The sequence below is a fragment of the Octodon degus genome, unplaced genomic scaffold (assembly GCF_000260255.1).
Source record: "Octodon degus isolate 3935 unplaced genomic scaffold, OctDeg1.0 scaffold00012, whole genome shotgun sequence".
NCBI classification, from domain to species: Eukaryota; Metazoa; Chordata; class Mammalia; order Rodentia; family Octodontidae; genus Octodon; species Octodon degus.
Genome location: NW_004524588.1, coordinates 22,882,514 through 22,905,523, shown reverse-complemented (window position 1 = coordinate 22,905,523; position 23,010 = coordinate 22,882,514). Strand labels below are relative to the sequence as shown.

Sequence of the window (23,010 nt, the reverse complement as noted above, 5' to 3'; positions counted from 1 at the left end):
GAGAGAGACAGAGAGAGAGACAGAGAAAGACAGAGAGACAGAGAGAGAGACAGAGAAAGACAGAGAGACAGAGAGACAGAGAGACAGAGAGACAGAGAGAGAGACAGAGAGAGAAAGAGACAGAGAGAGACAGAGAGACAGAGACAGAGAGAGAGAGACAGAGAGAGAGACAGACAGAGAGAGAGACAGAGAGACAGAGAGAGAGACAGAGAGAGAGACAGAGAGACAGAGACAGAGACAGAGACAGAGACAGAGACAGAGACAGAGACAGACAGAGACAGAGACAGAGGCAGACACTGAAACCACACTACAAATCTTAGGACCTCACTTACCCTTAATTATTTCCTGATTGAAGCATTATATGCAAAACTTCAAAAACTATTGAGGCAATAGCAGAACAAAGTTCAGAAAAAGTGTATGAGTTTGAAGAAAAACTGGGAGGCTCAAATCATGAAAAATACCCCGACAGAAATGGAGAAATACTGGAGGGTTCATATTTTAAATCTTATCTTTTAATACATTCATTCAATCCGAGTAAAAAATACAGCATCACTGATGAGGACTGATGAACCTATGGCACGCATGCCGCAGCAGGCTATTTTTAAGGACTGAAGCTCTGAAAGGTCGGCCACCCCTGGGCTGTTGGGAAGGCACATGAAGTCGCTGATGTAGTGGGAAGCTGTTGTACTTGAGAGATGCTGGTGTGTCAGAGCGACAGGAGTAGAACTTAGGAAAATTGCCAGAACTGAAAGCATTTGAAAGTAAATTCCATGGGATTTCCTGATATCATGGACATAGAAAGTGTAGCAGAAAAGAACATAAAGGACTTTTGTCCAAGTTTGTTTTGTATTTGAGCAACTCTGCAATACAATTTCTGCCCAGCGTCATAGAAAAGTTTGCAAAATTAGAACAGACTGTGCAGAATTAGATCACAAGTGTGATGCATCTACTAGACATCTAAATGGAAAGTTCAGGTAGATTGTAGGAGGCCCGAGTCTGGGCTGTAAGAGAGAGGCCTAGAATTAATATAGAAATCAGAAACTTACTGGGTTGTACATTGCATTGAAAACCATAAGGTTGTATACCTGTTCCAAACAAGTAAATATATATTAAAGAAGAAAAGAACATAGAAATTGAACCCTACAATAGTAAAATGTTGAGAAAATCTGGAAAGAAGAACAAACTATAGGAGATGGAGATGAAGTAAATTATTGAGATAAAAGTGAAGTCAAATAATTTGATTTCTTACAAGACAAAAGGTGAAATCCATGGAGGGATGTACAGTAACTGTCAAATGTTGATGACATGTCAAGTAAAAGGAGGACTGAAAATTGTTAAGAAGGAAAAGAAACCAATAGCTTTAGCAGAGTGGACTCATTAGTGACCTTGACAATAACGCTTTGGTGAAACAGTAGGCAGTAAAATCTGACAAAAGAGCTCAAGAGTGCAGTTACCATATTCTGAACCACAAGGACCATAATTTGCTTAGGAATCATAGTCAGACAAAGGAGAGAGAAAAGTATCTGAGATAGCCTGCAACATTTTGGGTGTAGGTGTAAGACGGTAATTGTCAATCCCTGAATAAATCTTTCTGATTTTATTCAAGCAGCAATGTATAATAGAGCCTGTGATTCTAGAAAAGAGCTTCATGGCTGCAAATGGTGGATTCTGCAGCACACAGAGGGAGACTTCAACTCATTAGATAGCATAGATCACTAGGAAGCAAGGAACCACAGCTCAGAGAGAGCTGAGCCTCCGGGATACCGCTGGACTATGAAGGGAATACAGAAACAGACCGACCAGGTCTAGGCAAGTGCGAGAGGAACAGAAGCTTCAAAAGCATTTCAAAGGATAGAGTGCTCGGTTGTGTCAAAGGATGAAACCAGTGATAGGCGATCTGACCTTCAAGTCTCCGTATCAGAGATCGCTGGCAATCTCTATGGGAGACGAGATGGTGAAATGTGCAAGAGTGAGCCCAATTAGAGAGGCTTCAAGAGAGAATGGGAGGAAAACAGGGACAAGAAGCAGTAGCACAGACAACTGCAGAACGTTTGCTATAAAAGAAACAGAAAAGCTAAGGAAGGATGAAGACAGAAAAGGTGAACTTTTTTTTATTTCTGTATTTTTTATTTTTTTATTTCTGTAAAACCAAAACATCTGCACGCTTGTGTTCCACCAAGAAAGATCCATTAAGCAGAGTAGAGCATAGGGATTATTTTTCTCCACACATATTTTAGGAGGCCTACCTTGAGAAGAATAACATGCTAAAACTGAGAGAGGTTGTTCAAAGAGGACAATAAGCACACAGAGGATTTGCTAATGACAGACCATGAGTATCAAAGGGGATGAGGAACCTAAGTTGGTAGTGTAGGGAATTTGCAAATGCCATGAAGATTAAGAAAAGATGGCCCTGCAGCTCTGAGTTGGTGGAAGTTACTGACATAAACAGGTAAACTGGAAAGAAATCCTGGCAAAGCCAAAGCAGTCAAAGGTGGTACACTGCAGCCTGGAGAGGAGGGCTGGGCGCCTAGGGTCTCTTCCTACCTGGATGCGTGGCAAGTGTAGCTCAACATCAAACCACTGTGTACACCAACTTGGCAATGTCCCCCACCTCTTAGATGCCAAAATATTGCTTTAAGTATAAGGAGGGGAGACAAAGGGAGACAGACTTTCCATCCTTTGTCTTTATGTTACTGCTTAACAAAATCAGCTCTGAGTTTGCAGAGACTTGTCAGGCAGACCAGAGTGCATGCTCTGTTCATTCCACCTTGTAAAAAGCTGCTAAGCTGGTGTAACATTTTTTGAAGCATTTCAGAAAATATTTTCATGAAAACTTTAAGAAGACATAATTTCTCTTTGCCATAGTAAAACTGAACTGTCCTCAAAACAACAGCCCCAGCCTCCAAATTTGGCTCTCCAGAAATTTTGTCTCTGCAGATACCAGGGCTGCATAAGTCCAGGGGCTCTTACCCATCTGTGCATTCTCCATGTCTCCCCTTTTTGCCCATAATAAGTTTTATAACACTATGCTTTGGAGATGAACAAATAAAGGTGGCCTCAAACAGCAGCTGCACTATATGTAAAAAAAATTCACTTCATGATTGCATTAATAAAATATTTCATATTTTTATAAAAATCTTAGCACAAAATTTAGTATTGCATAGATTATATGTCCAGTTAGATCCTAAAAATTGTAGGTTTTTTTTTAAATTAAAGGAATGTATTTTTATTCTGCTGCATGAAACTGTAAGTGATGAAATATATTTACTGGAACTAGGGGAAAACAAACTATTCAAGAAATTTCCCTAAAAATGGAAGAAAATTCTTTACTTAATTATACTATGACTTGGCCTTTCCTCTTGGACTAAAAGGTTAACAAAATAATTTTAGTAGATACTGACGAGGTATATATAATGACAAGCTGTGTGTAAAGATAAGAAAAAAATACTAATTACTCGGATATCTTTGGCACATACAGGTATTTATTTCCCAAAAATTATTTTCATTTTGCCGCTGGTACTGCAGGAGAAGCCATAGCCATGCCTTATGAGAAATTATTGATTTCTATCAGTAGAAGTGGCATCCTTGGTTGTCATGCATAGCCTTTGCCAGTTTTCCTAGTGACATGAAATAACCTCCTTCTGCCTAGTCCCAGAAACCATCACAGGAGACATGGAGTCAGCCGTGGCCGTGGACTTGAATCCCTGGGTGGAGTATGAATTCCGAGTGGTGGCCACCAACCCAATTGGGACCGGAGACCCAAGCACTCCGTCACGAATGATCCGCACAAACGAGGCAGGTAAGAATCTGGAGGCTCAGGCTCACTCTGAAAGCAGGGTTAGCTGACTGCGACTGTCATATCTCTTGCTGTTGTATCGTTTGTCCTGGTATTTCCACCTATATGCCACAGAATCACATCCTTCAAAATAATTCTGTCAGTGTTCTGATGTTACGTCTTTTTCTTCTTGTTTCTGCAAATTTAGGCCTCTAAATATTTTGGTTTTCTCCCAACCTTTGTGCTATCTTCATGTTACCATGAAATTGAATTCAGTTATTCTTTCAATTCGATACTTATTCAATATTGAATACCCATAAATTACAATAGATTGGCTCACCTTATCCACCAGTGATAACACTTTCTTTGAACTACGTTCTGCTTTGTTAGAATTCCTTAGTGTTGCCCTTCCCCCCTCACATGGATAAATTACCCCAGCATAGACACACCCCTGCACAACCTAGTCCTTCCTTGAAGGCTGTGTGTGAAACACACACCCGACTTGTCTCTGGCCTACAAAGCAAAGCATTCCTGGGGTCCTTGACAGTAGATAACTCTGGTAAATGTCATTTCTAATGACTACATAAAAGAAACTAACAACTTTATTTAACAGCAAATTAAGATATTTTGTCTGGCACCTAGAAAGAACAGAAGCATAAAGGAATAAAGAATAATGAAGTTTTTGAGTAGAATTTTAATTACTTTAGACAAAGTCTTGTTGAGATCTTTATGTCCTTGAAAATGCTGTATTAATTTAAAAAAAAAAAAAAACTAGGAAAGAAGAGTTAGAAGCTTCCCAACATAATGATAAAAGTTTCAGGAGATAGAAATGCTAATTATCCTGATCTGATCATTATACATTTTACAGGTTTCAAATATCGCTTGAACCTTAAAATATATAAATAGTCTATTGAAGAAGCTACTTACTCGTAGTTCAATGAAAAGAAAGATTTGTGCTAACAGTGTTTAGACAAGATATCACGTCCACATCTTGTACTAGGAATACTACGAAGACAACGATATGCAATGTATTAATTATTGTAACTGTCCTACTAGCCTGTTTTGAAGCTGTCTCATTGCTATTCTTTATCAATAAAATCAGTTTAAAAAATATTCTGTTGAGAAAGTACCTAATAGGTAGTCACTTAAGTGAACACCCACAATAATTTAATGACAACAACTTGAAAACAAAAAAGAGGGTACAAGGATTGGAGTATGCAATACAGAGAAGAAAAATAATTTTAATGGTTTTTATACTTGATAGTAATATAAAAATCTTGAAAAAAGCACATTAAAATGAGGAATTCATCTAATCTGTTGTTTCATCCGAGGGACCTAAAATAGTGTGTGGCTCTGGCACTCAACGTGTCGTGATTTATGAGGGAACACACTTTTCTCTTCGTCTGTGCACCTTTACCTGCATTACCATGCTAGAGACACATGAGAAGTACACAGTAATTGTGAACTGGGGAGACAGCTCAGCAGCTTACGCACCTGCCTGGCAAGCATAAGGTCCTGAGTTCCATCCCTGGCACCGCATCAGTGCCACCCCAGAACCCCAGGTGCATTGTGCCAGCCACTGAAACCGGGCATGATGGTGCACACCTGTAATCCCAGCACTGGAAAGGCTGAGAGGAGGATCACTACGTGTCCAAGCTGTGCAGCGAGGCCTTGTATCAAAAGAGTAAAACATTTTTTTTAAGGATTGTGTCCATTTCCTACCATCGTTATACATTTGGACCAAAATTAGAATTTTTGACTCGTCAATTATTAAACAAAATTTATAATAATGAAAATAAAGTGTTAAAACAATTGAGCATACCTTGTCTAGCCCCACTGAAGAATCACAAATGGTCTATTATTGCATTAAGGCCAAATAACCATACAAAGGGATTCTTTTTTTACCCCCCCAACAAAGGGATTTTTTTTTTTCCGGAACCTGGGATTGAACTCAGGCCCTTGCACTTGCCAGGGAAGCACTTACTCTACTGAGCCATCTCCCCGGCCCTAACAAAGGGATTTTTGATGCAGAAAAAAATTAAGCAACCAAGAATATAAGAGGTGAAATATTCAAAATAGGTAGGGAAAAAAATCATCCACAGAAAACTCAACTTTTCTGCTTTCATGATTTGCCTGTACAAGTTCTTTTCTGCCAGTTTTCAATAGTGTGAATTTTAAATTGCACATTAATTGCCTGGTTGGATTCTCATGCACCCATAAAATCGTCCATGTTTTCACTGTGTACAGGTGTTCATTAATTAAGAGCATAACAGGTTAGTTATTCCTCATTTCATGCACTCACTGGGCAGATACCGAAGTGACTGCCAATCGGAATACTTATATCCACATATTTTCTAAAAAGGACTGCCTTACTTTGCATATTGTTAATAGTGTTTAAACAAAGGCAAAAATTACCACCTAATTCAGAGATCCTCTATAAATATTCATTTCAAACATAAATAATCCACTTGGGATGAATAATCCTTTCAAACTTTTTATAGTACACATCTTCTTGTGCTATTAAAAAGCATTTTAGCGGGAAAAAAATGCACTTTTATATTTTAGTCTAAGTTGTATTTAGATGGTGCATTTGAAAGACTTCATCCATTTCTGCAGCCTCCTCAGTCGTTTTGTCTCTGTCGCTCCATTTTATCACGAGTTCTACATACGTGACATGGTTTAGTCCATTAAAATCTTACGGAAGAGAAGATGAGGAGCATGAAAGATGGATGAAGCCCTGGCTCCCAGCCCGGTTGCGGCCAGCTCGGCCCCCCCAGTACGCTTCCTTTGCTTGCCTGCCGCATACAACCAGAGCTGCTAATGGTGTCGGGCGAGCAGTGAGTTCCGCTCCTGTTTTGTCAGGCAGGACAGATTAAAGGGGACACTAATATTCGGAGACATCCTCTCAAGTGCCACGCTGTGCCTCTACTAAGCGCACAGCCTGTGTGGCAAAAGACACGCGCCTTCTAATGGACCAGCCAAGCTTCGCAATGGACAGAGCTGCCTCAGAGCACAAGCCTGAACTTAGGGTGTTGAAATGAATATTTGATGCCCTTTGAAAATTCTCTTATTTATTAGAAAACTCTAGGTTCTAGGCAGTTTTATAAAGCATTTCTACCTTAAAATTGCCCTTTTCCAAAGAAATAAAAAAATTCTTTATATTTTCCTTCAATGTTATTTTTGAGTTTTCCAGTCTTCAAATAAACTTGTCAATTAATAAAGATAATATAAACTGGCATGGTTCAACTTTTAGCACTAGTATTTCATATTGAGATGTAAAAATATTAGTATAAATACATAGTTCTAACTTAGTATACCTTTATGATATATTTATTTATAATGTAATTTTATTACCAGTTGGGTTTAGATAGTGATTAGTTTTTTTAAAAAAACATAATTGTGTTTAACTTATTATGCTACTATCATCAAACTAACATAAATTCGGAGTGGACTAATCTAAATGTTTTGGGATTTAATAAGATAAGACTCACCAGAGTAAAATCACATTTTAGCAAATGAATTTGTTTTGTTTTGTTTTGTTTTGGGGAACTGAACTCAGGACCTTGCACTTGCTAGAAAAGCACCACTTGTGCTATTAAGCTATATTTGCCATAATGAATTTGAAAAATACACTACAGTAGAAATGGAATAATATAAAATAAGCATACTGTCATAAAATAACAGTAATTATCTCCATCACTTGAACTTTAAGAAAAGTTACAAATTTATAACATTTGAAAGGTAAATGAAAAGAGGTTAGGGTTCACTATGTACTAGTCATTCAGAAACACTGCATACTTTCTGTAGCATAAGGCCTCTTACCTTCAAATCTCTTGATATAAATATTAATATTGGTAATTCAGTTATTTCAATTTTTTTCATTTAAGTGTTTGGCACAGAGTCTCACTATGCAGCTCATACTCATAGTGATCCTCCTATTTTCAGCCTGGGATTACAGGCGTGTGCCACCACGCCCAGACTCAACGGACCCCATATACCCTGGAGGTGGGGCCGGCATGGCATGTGGGACCAGGGATTGAACCCTGGTCCTTGAACTTGGCAAAGCTGATGCTTAGTCCGTATTTCAATTTTTTAATGAACTACACAGAGGCATATTTTAAAGAATATTCTACCTATAATTACGTGTTTGAGTTTAAATCATGATTAATATTCCACAGAGCCATTTACTAGCATTGTGAACATCAACAAGCATACTTAAGACTTTGATTTTTCTCAATTAAAGAATGCAGAAAATATTATAACTAATTAATTTGACCATTATACTAAAAATATGATGTATAAATATAAGAAGCAATTTTATTACCGTCATCATCAATTCAAATGAGTTATTCCTAAATAAAATGGGAGTTTAAACAGTAGTAAGCATGCAAAAGTGGCTCTTTTCGTATGGCGGACACACTGCAGTTGTGCTCACGTGTATCTCCACGTGTCCTTCCCAACCCCGTGCCTGACCTGACGTGCTGCCTTATGCTATTCTCTGCCTAGTACTGGGCCCCGGGCTAGATTTTCATAGCACCCAACACATGACAATTGCCTTTGTTTCCGCACAATGAACATAGCAAAAGGAGTCAAGAAAGACCGATTAGCAGCATCAGTTGAAGGACTGTATGCCAACTCTTCTGCACAGAGAGCCTTCTGTTGGCCTAGGACGCTGGACTCTGAGAACCATTCTCTTTTGACTCTGAAATGGGAAACAGCATACACCTATTTCTGGATACACAGGGGAAAATACGGTTTTTACACTTCAGAGATCGTGTTCCACCAGATAATTGTACCAAATGCACAGCTGAACGGAAGTGTTTCCTGACGTGAGTACTTCCTACCATACCTCACAGCTGCAGAGCTGGTGCACTGTGGAGACTGTGGAGTTTAAATAGACCAGAGATGCAGTACCCCCCTCCTGCCCTGTGCTGTGCTGTAGCCACTTCCACCTTCAGCCTCATCCGTTTCCCAGGTGCTCCTAAGTTCTGGAGCTATCTGAATTTCAGGTATTAAAACCTCCAGTGTAATTTAAATAAACACTGCAGTCTCTCATCCGATTTTGTGCTTTCCCCTTCCACCCCAGCTCAGGCCTGGTTCCTTTGCCTCGTCCTGTTTCCCTCCACTCCCTGCAATAGTTACAACGGCAGTTTCCAAGTCAAACAGGAAGGAGAAAAGCAGCTACTTAGGTGGCACAGTGTGTGTTTTTCACTGAGTTCTGAGCCATGGAGGCAACCTCTATTCGCTCTTGAGGCGCTCTTGCATTTTGGAGGCACCTTGGTCCTTAGCAGGCAGCCTGAGGGGCTCTGACCCCCATAAGCCTAGCCAGAGCCACCTGCTAGGGAGTCCATTGGCACACAGCGCTGTCTCCCATTCCCAGCCTGCCAGGCCTTAGAAATATAAGACGTCCTCAAGACCTATTTCTGCCTCTGCCCAGTCACCTCAGTGAGGGCGACAGGATGCGCCACAGGACAGGAGAGGCAAGCAAGGAGTCTCGCCATGGTTGTCTTACTCCTATCACTGCCCAGCTGATGCAGCCCGATTAGCGACCGATACCTGCCTTATCAGTAGACGGTCGGGGCAGCCCGTCCATCTTCTCCGCCGACGCGCTTGTCCCTAAGCAGCACGATGTGCCGCGATGCTGACTGGGGGGCCTGCGCACCCCACGCGGTGCAGGCTTAGTCGTGGAGCAGCGCTGTGGCAGAAGGCACACGCAGGCGTCCTTCCCCTTCCGCCGCGCTCAGCCCACGGTCCCTGCGACTTCCGGAGTCACTTCCCAAAGCGCTCTTTCATGAGTGCCTTGTATTATGAAAAGAAGGGTGGGTGTTGCTGCTGGGTGCTCCCGACGGAAAAGAAGCCTAGGAAAATATTTCAGGGCGCCCTCATCGACCTGGATCCCTGGACTGCACCGCGAAACTTCCGGCTCCTCCGCACGGTGAGAGGTGACCGCTGCTGACCAGCCCGAGAGGTCCCTGCAGCCGTGAGAGCGCAACTGAACACGCGCGTGGGAAAGCGCTCCAGAATGGTTCCAGAGCGGCGAGAGCATTGGAGTAAGCCTGCTCAAAGAGCGAATACTCTGCGGAAGATCAGTGACTAGCATGCTTTTCATTTAAAGATTCACTTCGGCGTCACAGTACCTGGACTAGAGATAGATGATAGGAAAGGATCATAAAATTGTTTCCTTTATTTCTTCCCAAGTCTGTCGCTGTCTTTTACCTCGTTTTAGCATCTGAGGTCACAAATGACTCATAACAAGTCCATAACTAGACTTGTTTGACTTCTAATTAAAATTTCTTTGTTTGTGCACTACCTCCTGAGAAGATTCTGGCTTTTCTCTCATATTATATATCTTCCTGGTTATTGTCTGCAGTGCCACGTAGGAAACTTTCCTATGATCAGGAGCTGTGGAAGAAACACAATGAAATGCTATTGTAATATATCCGCATCCTACTCTTGTAATAATACTTTTAAAATTTCAAAACACTACTGTAACATAAGATGCAGCTGGATTAGTTTTGTCTAGCAGTATGTGGATTGACTTTGAAAATGGAATTTAACAGGAAGTTGAAAGCCAGGCTAAATAAGACTTTAATCAAATACTGAAGCCAATTTAAAAAATGCCCAATTTTCAGGTACTGGAGTGCAGAGAGAAAAGGCTTAGGCTATGGTGCTTTGGAGTTCTTTTCAGTTTAAGTTATAAGAAAATATTATATAGACAGTAGAAAGTATTAAGCTGAAACAATTGGGAAAATACTTTTAAATGAACATAACAGTTTTCTTCAACCCAGTGAGTAATTTAATTATATTATATTTAATTATATTATATAAAAGAAACAATTCTCAGTAATGTCAAAAGAAGACCAAAATCATAGCAAGGAACAGACCTCTAAAACCAAATCTTCAGTTATTAGAAAAAAATGTTACAGCTCATGTAGCAGACAGTATTCTAAAATAAAAATGTTGCTGTGAGCCAGCAAAATCTTTTCTACCAAACATAGTCAAGAAAGATGCCTTTCCTTGCAGAGGCAGCTTACAAACTGAGGTGTTCAGGGAACCCTGGAAGTATTTAGGTAGTTCTTTTTCAAAGAAGCAAGAAAGGACAAGGCACAGAATGACAAACAGCCCACAACTTGAGCACAAAAGATGAAAGGACCGCGGGAAGACATCCGTCAGACCCTCCCTGCTTCCAAGTCCTGGAAAGCCACACGTCAACCCAGACCCAGCCAAGGCTGCCCTTCCTTACGCCACTCCATTTTCCCACCAGTCTTTTAAATCACTGTCCTGGTGGGTTATTTATCCCCTTTTTTCACATAGCAAACAGAATTCATAGAGCTTCCAAAACTCACACAAGTCTATCGAGAAATTAGTGGCAGCCCTGGAACTCTAACCCAGACCTTACTCCAAATCCCTTTTTTAGCTTTATCTTCCCATGTTTATTTTTCCTCTTCAGTTCTACTAAGGATGTTTGCAGTTTATAATCATAATATTCCTCATAGGAAGTAGGCACATATTCATAACACCTCTCTCTCTCTCTCTCTCTCTCTCTCTCTCTCTCTCTCACTCCTTTAGTTGTGTGAATTGAAATGGCGCTGTGCCACTGACACAGAGCAGAGAGATGATTCACGTGTGTGAATCAAATTGTGTCCTTTTACACGTACACTTCAATCTATTCCATTCTTTTGTACTTCAGGCATACTATAGAGCAAAAAAGCTTAGAATCAGTATACAGTTTTACAGTGGTTTTTCAGATTTGGTGTCAAGACATACAGCTCTGTGATAGATTGTTACATGTATCAATAACTAGTTTATTTTAACATTTATCTTAATAAACGATCTGCTTACTGTTGAACTAAATGGAGCCATCTCCACAGTCACTGCTATAATACCATCACATTTTCAGCTACATTCTGCCTGATTTCCTGTATGAGAGTAAAGGTAGCTCAATTCCATGTAATTCCAAAGGAATTCATGAGACTGAAGTTTGTAAATAAATAATCTTTAGAATATTTGCAACTATGAAAAAATACAATATGTAACTGCTTCTGTATCTATTTTGCATTTCTCTATATATTTTGAAGTTATATAATCTGATATTGATAGCTGCTACATGTAGTTGAGCAAGAGAAGAATTTTTCTGGTGCAGATAAGTACCCAAGACACTGCGATTTAGACCCTGGAGAATATATTTATTTTTGTGGAACAAATTATATTCACCTGCCCCTCTTGGGCCCAAGAAAAATTCTGCTTTTTTATTTCCTTTCTGGGATGATATAAACTCCACTTCAGTTTTTTCTAGTGTATAAAATTCTATGTGACTGTCTACCAGTAATTAATAGCTTTTCATCCAGGTATAAATATACAGGAGTGAATTTATTGTTTATGAGTGTATCAATATCATTTAAGAACTATATGCTAGGTTTAAAAGGCAATATTGAAGTATAAAATTGCTAATGTAGCTCATAGCCTGGAAAATTATTTCTTTTAATAGTCTTCCTCATTTGAAAATGTTCCCATTCAGCTGCAGGTTCTTCGGTGTGGTGCAGTGAAGGGGAACTTTACTCCTTTGACACATTTTTCATTTAATAGTTATTCATTTGAAAAAGTTTCTCTGAGTACCTACATATTTTGTAGCGTGCAGAGAGATTGATTCTCGACAGCTTTCCTAAAATGTTGATTCATTTCACTAGATTCTAGCTCCATGGCATCATTCATGCTGCTTTGAACTGGAGCTACCTGAGGGTTCTGGGACTAGTGATGTTGGACTCAACTTGTGCGATTTCCAGGGATTTTGTGAGCCCTGGCATGGAAAAAAATAGTCATACCATTGGTGAAGAAGAGGCAAGCTTGTCAAGGGTGAAATGAGCCTGACTACTAGTGGGTCTCTTTAGCCTTATTGTCACTGGGATTTAGATATCACCTACAGAGCATTTAACCGAGAGCTAATTTGGAGCTACGTATGTGGCTGTGAAATATATATAAAATTATTCCACAAAGATTTAAAAGAACTCCATCACAAATATCTTGATTCATTGTTTAATTTGACTGTTCTATCTTCAAAACGAATGTTTGACTTCTTTATTTCGAAATTCTTGTCCAGCGTATGTAGGGTCACGATTTGTCATATTGTAAGGAAACTACCCACATGGTCGCTCTCCTCACTCTCTGCCCGTTTTTCTCCACAGTTCCAAAAACAGCACCCACCAATGTAAGCGGAAGAAGTGGAAGAAGACACGAGTTGGTCATTGCCTGGGAGGTACAAAAGCCTTAACAATTGTCAAAACTGGTGATTTTCTTCAACTAAAGCTGCAGTTAGGAATGTTTGCCCCAATCAAGCCAGCCTCAGTAACCCCCTGTTTAAGTAAAGCAAATGCCCAGGGCACGCCTTGGTTGATACTATGAGTTCTCCCATCTTCCTACTAGGTCCCAGGTGATATTATGGCCAAACGTAAAGTATGCTCTCCTGTGCTATCAGCTATCGCAGCCCAAGGCTTGAATGATAAAAGCACGTCCTTAGCAAAATATATCAGGTGGCTTTTTGGTTCAGTCTGATATTTAATTGTTTTACAACTAAGTAGTTACCTTAACTTACTCGGAAACCACCGAGGAGGAAGGAATGAATCACCTCTGGACATGTGGCACAGTGCCTAGGCTTTCTTATTTAATCCATATAACAATCCTTCTACTATGGAAGATTTGCCTTATTTTACAAATTTTGAAACTGGGGAAGAGTTTAAATACTTCCCTAGTGAAAAGAAGTAGGATTTTGAGTACAAAATTTGGATTCCTTTATCCATAATATTTTGCAGCCTTGAAAATATCTTTTACCAAAGGAAAACTGGTAGTGGAAGAGTTAATATGGCTTTCTGCATCCATATTAATTCCCCAATATCAGACCTTCACTGGGATTTATCTCTGCAGAGCAAATTGCCCTAGAGTTCATTAACAATGAGCTTTGGCCAAATAGACTTTATCCTCCTCTTTCAATAAACGCATAGTAGTTTAGTCAAAATTTAAAAGAAAAATACTAACAAATATTTTTTGGATACCTCCTATGAGTCAAGAGTTGTTCTAGTCAATGTCTCATGCCTTTATTCCACCCAAGAGTCAGTGACAAGTGTCCCTTGCTGTGCTAGGGAGTTGAAATCCATTTGTAAGTTTAGGTATAAGCCATACGCACATAGCACAACAGTTTCCTGCCTAAGTGCTCTTGTCCAGTTGTTTTGCGTGCTTTTAGTGCACAGAGGCAACGAGAAGGAAGGGCTCACACAAATCTATTTTAGGTGTGTCATGCAGAGATCTGTGAGCATTACCACTGACAAGACGTTCCCACCTACCAACCATGTGACACTTTTCTTCCACATGTTAAACTCTAGTGTGGAATCTAAGACCTTCATTTCATATACATATAATTGGAGCAAATTTGTTTCACTTCAAGAGTTTTCAACACTCTGGAGAATTTTCTTACATGCCAACTAATATAAGTTTTCATTTTTAACCTTGAAGGGCTTCTAAGCATCCTCAAAGTGCCAAATTACTTTCCTATCTTAGCTTCCACTGTAGCATAACGTCCAGCTTTGGAGGCAGTGCATTTTCTTCTTAATCAGTCATACTGCTGATAATTAATTGTGCTTTCCTTCTTCAGCCAGTGTCTGAAGAGTTTCAGAATGGGGAAGGCTTTGGCTATATTGTGGCTTTCAGACCCAATGGAACGCGGGGATGGAAAGAAAAAATGGTGACATCCTCTGACGCTTCCAAATTCATCTATCGGGATGAAAGTGTGCCTCCGCTGACTCCCTTCGAAGTGAAAGTTGGTGTTTATAATAACAAAGGCGACGGCCCTTTCAGTCCAATTGTGGTCATCTGCTCAGCTGAAGGAGGTCAGTTTCTTTATCCCTGTTATTTGATTCAAGGTCATATCATATTTATTTCCATAATGAGAACCTTTGTTCTTCATTAGAAAATCAGTAAGCCAAACTAAAATAAAATTTATAATACTACAATTTATATTATATATATATATATATATATATATATTTCTAAAAGTTTTTAATGTGTTAACAGAAACAAACCAGTCCATATATATATTAACATATATATACTATATGTTAACGTATATATATACATATATGTAATATTATGTTCTTTACTCTCTAAAAATACATGCCAAACATTTTCCATAATAATAAGACTAGTAAATTTCTGGAGAATCCTCCATTTTCTACAAGGTATTTAACCAAACTCTTTTGGCTAGAAATGTAAATATGCCCATAAAGCAAATCTAAAGACTGCATGAGCAATACACATTTATTTGCTTTAACGCTAATGCACAAGCCACTGTATTAGACAAGAAGCTTGAGACAGAGCTTTGTGACAGATGTTTTTCACATCACTAAGTCCCCATGACAATCTTGTGTAATGGCCATTGAGTGGAAAGAGAAATAGCAGCTCGGAAAAGTTCAAGAACCTGCTGAAGATTATGCAGCTGCCAAGTGAGGTGAGAATCTACAGCCCTCTACCTATTAAATCAGTAATTTTGGGTTGAGAACATAGCTCAGTGGCACAGCCCCTGCCTGGCAAGCGTGAGGGCTTGAGTTCAGTTCCTGGTGCCAATGCTGTTTTTATAGCATGCCGCCATCGTATATACTGCCTCATTTAATTCTTAAAATAGAACGTAAAATGGGCAGTATCTAGTTTCCATTATACTTGTTTTGCTGGTGAGTAAACAGCACAACTTACCATTCGTGCCTAAAGGCAGCAGGTCCTGGAGCTACTGATAAACCCACCTTCCAGTGTCAAAATCCTGCCTGCTTTCTAGTTTGCTAAGTAAAGAAAACATGATTACTCTAACCCCATAAGTTAGCATTTACTTGTAATTCTTCTGTTATCCAGGTCCAATTTCAGTTGTCCCTGCCAATTAGAAATCATTTCTTGTCTGCTTCATATTGCCTAAATTTACAGATGAATGAGAAAATGTTACAACAAAGCAGCACTCCTTTGATCTGACAGGTTAGCATGGGCCTCATAAACTGGCTCTTGTATTTCTTTCATGCCGTCATGTCTGAGCTGAATAATTCAAAGGAATGATTAATATTTGGGGGATCAGAGCTTTGTAGAAAGTAATACAGAAGGTCATTTGAATATAGAACAAATATAATGTTTGATTTATGTGAAGATGCAGTTTTTCAATGAAAGCCACCTTCTATTTTTAAAACATAGAACCAAATTTTGAAGCAAAAGCATAAAGCATTCTCCTTATTGCAGAATGGCCTGGAAAATAAAGAAGCAGGTGGCAACCAGGAATTGCAGCTATTTCAGAGAGATACCCATGCTTTTAGCCTCTCAGGTTCTGGTGTGTTTTCAGACATAGACTGTGTGCCAAGCACTTATTTTAAAATTTGACATTTAAAACCAGCAGCAACTTCTTTTCAGACAACTGAATATATCGAAGATCACACCAATAAGTGAGAGAACTGTAAAAAAACAACAGGACATGCACAGCTGGGATTTCACCAGGTCTGTACATTTCCGACGCACACACTTTTACCTTTATGCAATCTCACCAGGGATGTACAGTATAATGATATTTTCTATTATTTATTATTCCAAAGATCTACTTTGAAGTGCATGTTTTATTCAGGAAGTGCATCCTCTTGTTGCTTGAAAATTGCTCCAATCTAATTATCAGGCATGTAGCCCCAGGTCACGTGAGGTGAGCTGCCGAGGGTGGTGCACACGCTTTGTCTGGTTACTCCAGGGCCGACTAAGAAATCCTCTTGTCAACCTTTACTTTGAAATTAAATTATTGCAGCTACCTTTGTTTAAATACTGTGCTCCCTTAAACTTGACATGCGCTGACTTTGGAGGTTCTGCTTTTAAGCTAGAAACAAAATACGCATATTTTCTTTCAAAGACACTGAGCTTGTTGCTGTAGCATATTTCATGGTAACACTTCATTTATTTATAGACTAAAAATGTGCAAGATACCAGACAGAAGAAGACTTTATAAGGCCTGCTTTTGTTCAGACAATAGAATTTAAACAGACTTTTGGCATTTTCTCATTAAATTTATAAGATTAGAACTTTACAAGTAAATACGGTAGTGTTGGCAAATCTTGTTTCAACCAAAGGGAAGAAAAGGCAGAACAAGGGAGAAGTGCTTTTGCCTGGAGCCAGCCCGGCCTACATTTAAATATGGTCACATGATTTGGGGCAGAGTATTTACCTCTTGGAGCCACAGGCTGCCACACATTATTATTATTATTATTATTATTATTATTATTATCATCATCATCATCATCATCATCATCATCATCATCATCATCATCATCATTTTGTCTTTTTGAGACAGGGTCTGGCTATGCGGTTCAGGCTGGCCTTGAGCTCATTTTGCAAGCCAGGCTGGTCTCAAACTCAATCTTCTTGCCTTCTGAATGCCGGGTTTGCAGGCATGTGCACCATGCCCAGCACTGCTATATTTTAATAATAGTGCTCAAATAAAATTTGAGTAGAGCATCTCTGGACTACTTCCAAGTTGCAAAGAAATTTCTGTCATTTTGTTCTATGTTCTAAAACAATTGTCCCAAAGAAGTAGAGACAATAAATTAGCTTTTGCTATACAATAAAAATGGACAAATGAACATTTATATTTCTTGGAATATTGCCTTAATTGAAAATGAGTGAACATTTCAAAGACTGAACTATTTTTCAAGAGTAGGCCCGTAATAAATTCAGAAACCACGGTTCTAGTTCTACTTCTGAGGGTGCAGCCTTGTTTCTTCCCCTCCGTGGGCCTCCATACAAATCCTCTGTGTTTTTATTTTGTCTCAGGCCCCAGATATCCAACTTTGAATTTTTCCTTAAGACGAATTCTGCTTTCTTATTCTTCCATCAGCCCCATCCTCTTTTTTTATACTTCCAAACCCCTTTGTATCCTTAGATACAGTGAAGAGCGAGCCCGTCAGACTGCATTTCTATTTAGAGGCTTAGTCTCTCTTCCTATCAGGAGTACTGGCTGCAGGCCTGGAGCGCCGTGAGCATGCCTCATTTTCACAGCTGTCACAGCTGGTGGGGAGAGGTCGGTCACATGCAGCCCCCAGAACTTGTACTATCTGAGGTACAAGTCAGAAGGACATAGGTGCACCTTGCAGGGCTACCTTATACTCTTCCCCATGGGAACATCAGTGATGGATGATACCTCCGTCCAGAGAAACCTTCCATTAGTGTTATGGCCATTCATCCACACTCTGCATCTTTCACTTTCAAAAAAGCATACTAGAATGCGAATAAGAATTACGTTATATAAGGAAAGCCATGAGTCAACCTGTTATCCAAATGAATGAGCTCTTACAAATCTTGTATTTGCTAAGTTACTCCATATACGACCTTGACTTCAACATTTGTAAGTTGACTGTGGCCCTAGATTACTATAAGAAATTGTTGCAAGTGATTCTTTTGCTAACACCCTGGAACTTTTGAATCCTTTTAGTGTTTCCACACAGAAGGAATGCTTAAAGGCTCTGTGGGTGCCAGGCAACATCTGACACCAGCGTCTGGGAAGAAAGATTTCGCCAGCCAGAGTTTCCTTGCACTACATACATCCATCACATATTATACATGGTGAAACATGGAATAAAGAAGGAAAGATTATTGATTTCATTTTATTGCTATTGATTGATTGATTTTGAGACAGGGTTTCACTATGACTGAGGCTGCCTTTGAACTCACTATGTAGCCCAGGCTGGCCTCAAAATCATGGCAATCTTCCTGCTTCAGGCTCTCAAGAACCGGGGTTGCAGGCAAGCACAACATGCCCAGCCACTTTCGCATTTCCAAAAATAATAGTTTACCTTAAATCCATTTTCCCTTGGTTCTTAAAACCTTTAGTCAGAAAAACCAGATCGTTCAATTATAACTAATAGAAAGACAGATAGAAATTCAATATACATTAATTATAGGTTGAAAGATTTACTTATGATGTACTTTAGCCTTTTCAGAGTGAATGTTTTGTGGGTGGGAGGCGTTTTTTTCTTTTGACTTATATTTAAAAAGTGTGATGCACTTATTTTTATTAAAGCCTGAAAGACTTTTTTCATTTAAAGAAAATGATATACAATTAGCTCCTTGCAAACACTTTTCAAATGAAATCCCAACATGCACAAGGCGCTCTCCTCCAGATGAGCTCTCAGCTGAAAGCGGCCTCAGTGGATTTATGTGAAGTTGGAAATTAATAAATTGGCACAGTAGTTATAAAGTACAAGAAATAATTTCTTGTGTTTGCCAGATGATCTATTTGGACTAGTGCCTATAAAAGTTCAACTGCAGCTGTCTTCACTGAATTTTTAAATAATGAAATCATAACCCTTTTCCCAAGGAGTTTATTAAATTCTCCTTTGATTAATGCGACTGCTCCTGGCTCCCGAGACTCAGATGTATGATCAATATTGCCAGCACAACCCCCGTATTACTTGGAGAACTCTGACTGCTAGGTCACTTAAAACAAATGTATCATCTACATTCATAAGCGTAGTAATGCTGCTCAAATTTTTTAATCTAACAGGTACTGAGCTCTATCAATGAGCATGTCGACTTCGTATCCCCAGAGTGAAGTAAAGGAGTTATCTACAGAGTCCTTAATATCGTAGGCGAGGGAAATAGATCCTTTTAAGTCTTTGACTCTATTAGACATAACACCAGTTAAATCTCAGACATAAGTTTTGAATTTTCATCAAATTACCTGAATGTAATAGATAAGAGCGACAGAATACATGTGTTTCCGAGTTTAGGGGAGTTGTAGAAACTCCCAAAGATGACGTGCTCTACACAGAACAGTACAGCTGAGATTCAAAGTTCTTAAGAAGTCCTTGAACTAAGGATAAAGGGAGTGACAGCACACCTGAAGCAAGGGGAACAGGGAAATCAAATGGGACTTAGTAATTTCTAGGGAGACCTAGAAGTAGGAAGCCCAAGTGGGGGAGGTCAGCACACAAATTCTGGAGAGGACTTAGAAGCTGAGGGGTGAGTGGAGAAGGGCAAAAGCGAGGAAAGGCGCAAGGTGCACCCAGCCTGACAGGCGCTGGAGCAGAGCAGCCTTGGGAGGGCCTTGCGGCCTTGTGCAGACCCAGCCCTGCACCCTGGGCAGCTAGGTTATCCTGGGCTCCCTGTTCCTCAGACTCCTTCTATGAAAGTAATTACAGGGCTGCTGGAAGTGTTCATGTGTGTAAAGCATTAGGTGGGCTTGGACCACAGCAAACCCTCAAACATTAATATTATCTCTTTGCATTCTCTCGCTGTCAGCTGTTTGTTCTTAGTCATATTCTACCTGTTGCTTTGACAGTTTTGGAGGCAGGGGGTCACAAGTGAATGAATTATAATCATCAGGAGGCTAAAGCAGGAAGATGGCCACAAGCTGAAGGACGCCCTGCACCAACAGGGAGGCCCTATCTCATAAACAAACACTAAACCAAGCTAAAAAAAATGAGCTATATCTATTTCTAGTAATGCATCTTTGCACTGCACAATTGGGCTTTAGAAACTGAGAACAGTTACTTACTGGACAGAGCACAAAAAAGGGGGAAAAGACAACTTCAGAACTAAGTTTTCATCTGAATCTTTTCACAGCCAGAAGTAGAACTTGAGTACATCATCCTTGGTACACAGAATGTTTACATCTGCAAAATGAGGCCATAGATTTAAAGCTTAGCGTTATAATTCTAAAGCCTCTAGCAGCAGTTAGGGAATGGATACACCAGGTCCACCCTTTGTGGGACAACAGGCAGCAGCAGGAACCCAGCAGGTGAGCAGCGCATGCCCCACGGGGGTGAACTACTAATTTTCACATGCCGACAAGCTCTCATGCTCCGTGAAGCAGAGGAGACAGTGCAGTGGTTTAAGCACCTGCCTGGCAAGCACAAGGTCAAAAAAAAAAAAAAAAAAAAATCCTCACTCCGTGGCCTTCCTTTGGTGTCAAAGCCATAAATTCTTATATTCGTATAACAGATTACAACTTAAGTGTTGGCTTAACTCAAATTACTTGAACATTAAACTGACAAAATGACTGAAGAGCCACTGGCCATGCATTTGTGCCTTTGGACTAAGTGATTTGTTGAAGCCCTTTCCAGTGGTCAGGGTCCATCATTTGGCAACCGTTGGGTTCCGGGCAGAACCGCGAGTTCCAGCCCCGGCCTTCTGTGCCCCAGGCAGTCATTCCTGCCCGCTCAGCTGTCAAGCAGTACACAAAAAAGCCTAGCAAAGAAACTGAGATCATTTCTGTTTCCATGCTGAAATTGCCAATTCAGGACAGCAGTGGCCTATGTCTGATACTATTTAGATCAAAAAGGTGAAACAAATTAAAGTAGCTCTTGCAGAGTCTTTTGCCCTCATTCAATTCGATGCACCCATGATGTAAGAAAGACCAAGAACGCAACTCTGAAATATCAGGTGACCCGATTTAAAATCCTCAGAGCTTTCAAATAGAAATTAAGATGCCTGAATACAAGTAGGTTTCTGAACATTTGTCTTTTTCCTTTACTTAGTTTTCAGGGATTTTTTTTTTCAGTTTCTTTCTGAGAGGTATTTAAACTTGTATAATGCTCCTCAAAGCTGATAGAGAAGTAATTTCTTTCTCTAAAGATAAAGAGGGATAGAAATGCTGTCACCCAACCACATGTTTTGTGCTTCTCAAATTATTTATCCCCCTGCAATCTTCTTTGACAAAGATATAATTGCTTCAGTAATATAAAAGCTGAAAGAAGGCATTTGGCACACAAATCTCTGCAACACAATCATTCTAAATACAGAAGCCAAACAGCAACTGAATAGCAAATGATATGCAAAATGTGGTTCCCTGAGAAGTAAATCATATTCTACATCCTAGAGATCAAGCCATGCACACCTCAAAACATCAGCATTCCCTTTCATTTCATTACAAAGCCAAAACTTTTAACTACTATTAACTAGAAGTTTTCCCAGAAGGAATTTTTTAAAAACATTGGGTATTGGGGAGTCGGGCAGTTGGATGAGTGAAACCATGAAAAAGAAAATAACGGAAAACATTCAAAGGGTGACGGAGCAAGTGTCTACAATTCATACCACGACAGGAGTTAATGTCATCCTTAGTACAAAGATCAATGTGGCCTTACCAAATCACTTTTTGTTATTATATCATATGATTTAATGAAAGCTTTACCTAAAGAAAAGCACTATTGGATAAAAACATATACCTGTGGAAAATGTCTTATTCTGTGGGCTGCTTTCACAATAATGAGACTGATATTTTTCAATTAATAATATTCAAAAGCGTTAGGTAGATATGTGTCTCTTTTTCTATAGAAAAGGAAAGATCTCAGAAAAGGCAGCACTTCTTTCAATGTCTGTCATAACGACTTTCAAAAATCTTGTGTAGAACTCTGTCTTTGTTATCTGTGCTATCTTTGGTGTTCTGAATCTGAAAAAAATAAGTTTAACACATTAATCTGAATTCTTACCAGTGATATGGGGTGAGTATAAAAATTTTCTACAATTTTTGCAAGGTGTGATTTTTAAAAAATAGACTTTACACAGAACTCCTTGACCTAATATATAGCCTTTATTCTGCCATTTCATTTAACATGTGTTTGTGACAGTATTTATGATTCGCTCATGTCAAAACTAGAAATATTTTGTTGCTCACAGACCATGCAGCCTGAAATCAAAAGCACCTCTGGACAGATGCCAGTCACACTCTGTGTACTTAAAAAACTAGTGTGAAAGGTCACTAAGCAGAGAAACAAATGCGAAGGAGTTTTGAGCACTGGCACCAAGACCTCCAGGCACTTTTCAGTGCGGCTCACACCTGTCTTAAAAGTCACTGCCTGCCTTTTGAACATCATGATTCATGACGCATTTCCTGTGAGATCATAGAAATGCAGCTCTGCAGTTGGGCATCAAAAAGTGTTTGATGCGGTTTAGATTCTGTTTGTTCCTGCACAATGAGCAAGTACTTGTGAATGCCCACTTTAAGTGCCAACTATAGCGCTACCTACTTTATATGTCTTATAATAATTAAAACTAGTCTTAAGATCTATGAGATAATACTCATATTGTGCCCATGTTACGGAAGGTGGAACTAGGTACCAGAAGGAGGTAAAGCAGTTTACCTAAGGTTTATTTAACATGCATTATTTCATTTACTAGACCTGTAGTGTAGAATTGTACATTAGGGAGACGTGATTTTACATGTGTGAATTAGACCACCACAA

The 23,010-nt window shown here is 39.5% G+C and overlaps 1 protein-coding gene across 1 annotated transcript in view; it reads left to right on the top strand.

The window, feature by feature from the left end:
- Cntn5 (contactin 5) overlaps positions 1-23,010 on the top strand; it is a 499,129-nt gene that overhangs the window by 442,170 nt on the left and 33,949 nt on the right. Inside the window, exons 15-17 of the mRNA XM_004626235.1 lie at positions 3,650-3,799; positions 12,958-13,028; positions 14,418-14,652. Of these exons, the coding sequence (XP_004626292.1) occupies positions 3,650-3,799; positions 12,958-13,028; positions 14,418-14,652 (456 nt within the window). The remainder of the gene's footprint in view (positions 1-3,649; positions 3,800-12,957; positions 13,029-14,417; positions 14,653-23,010) is intronic.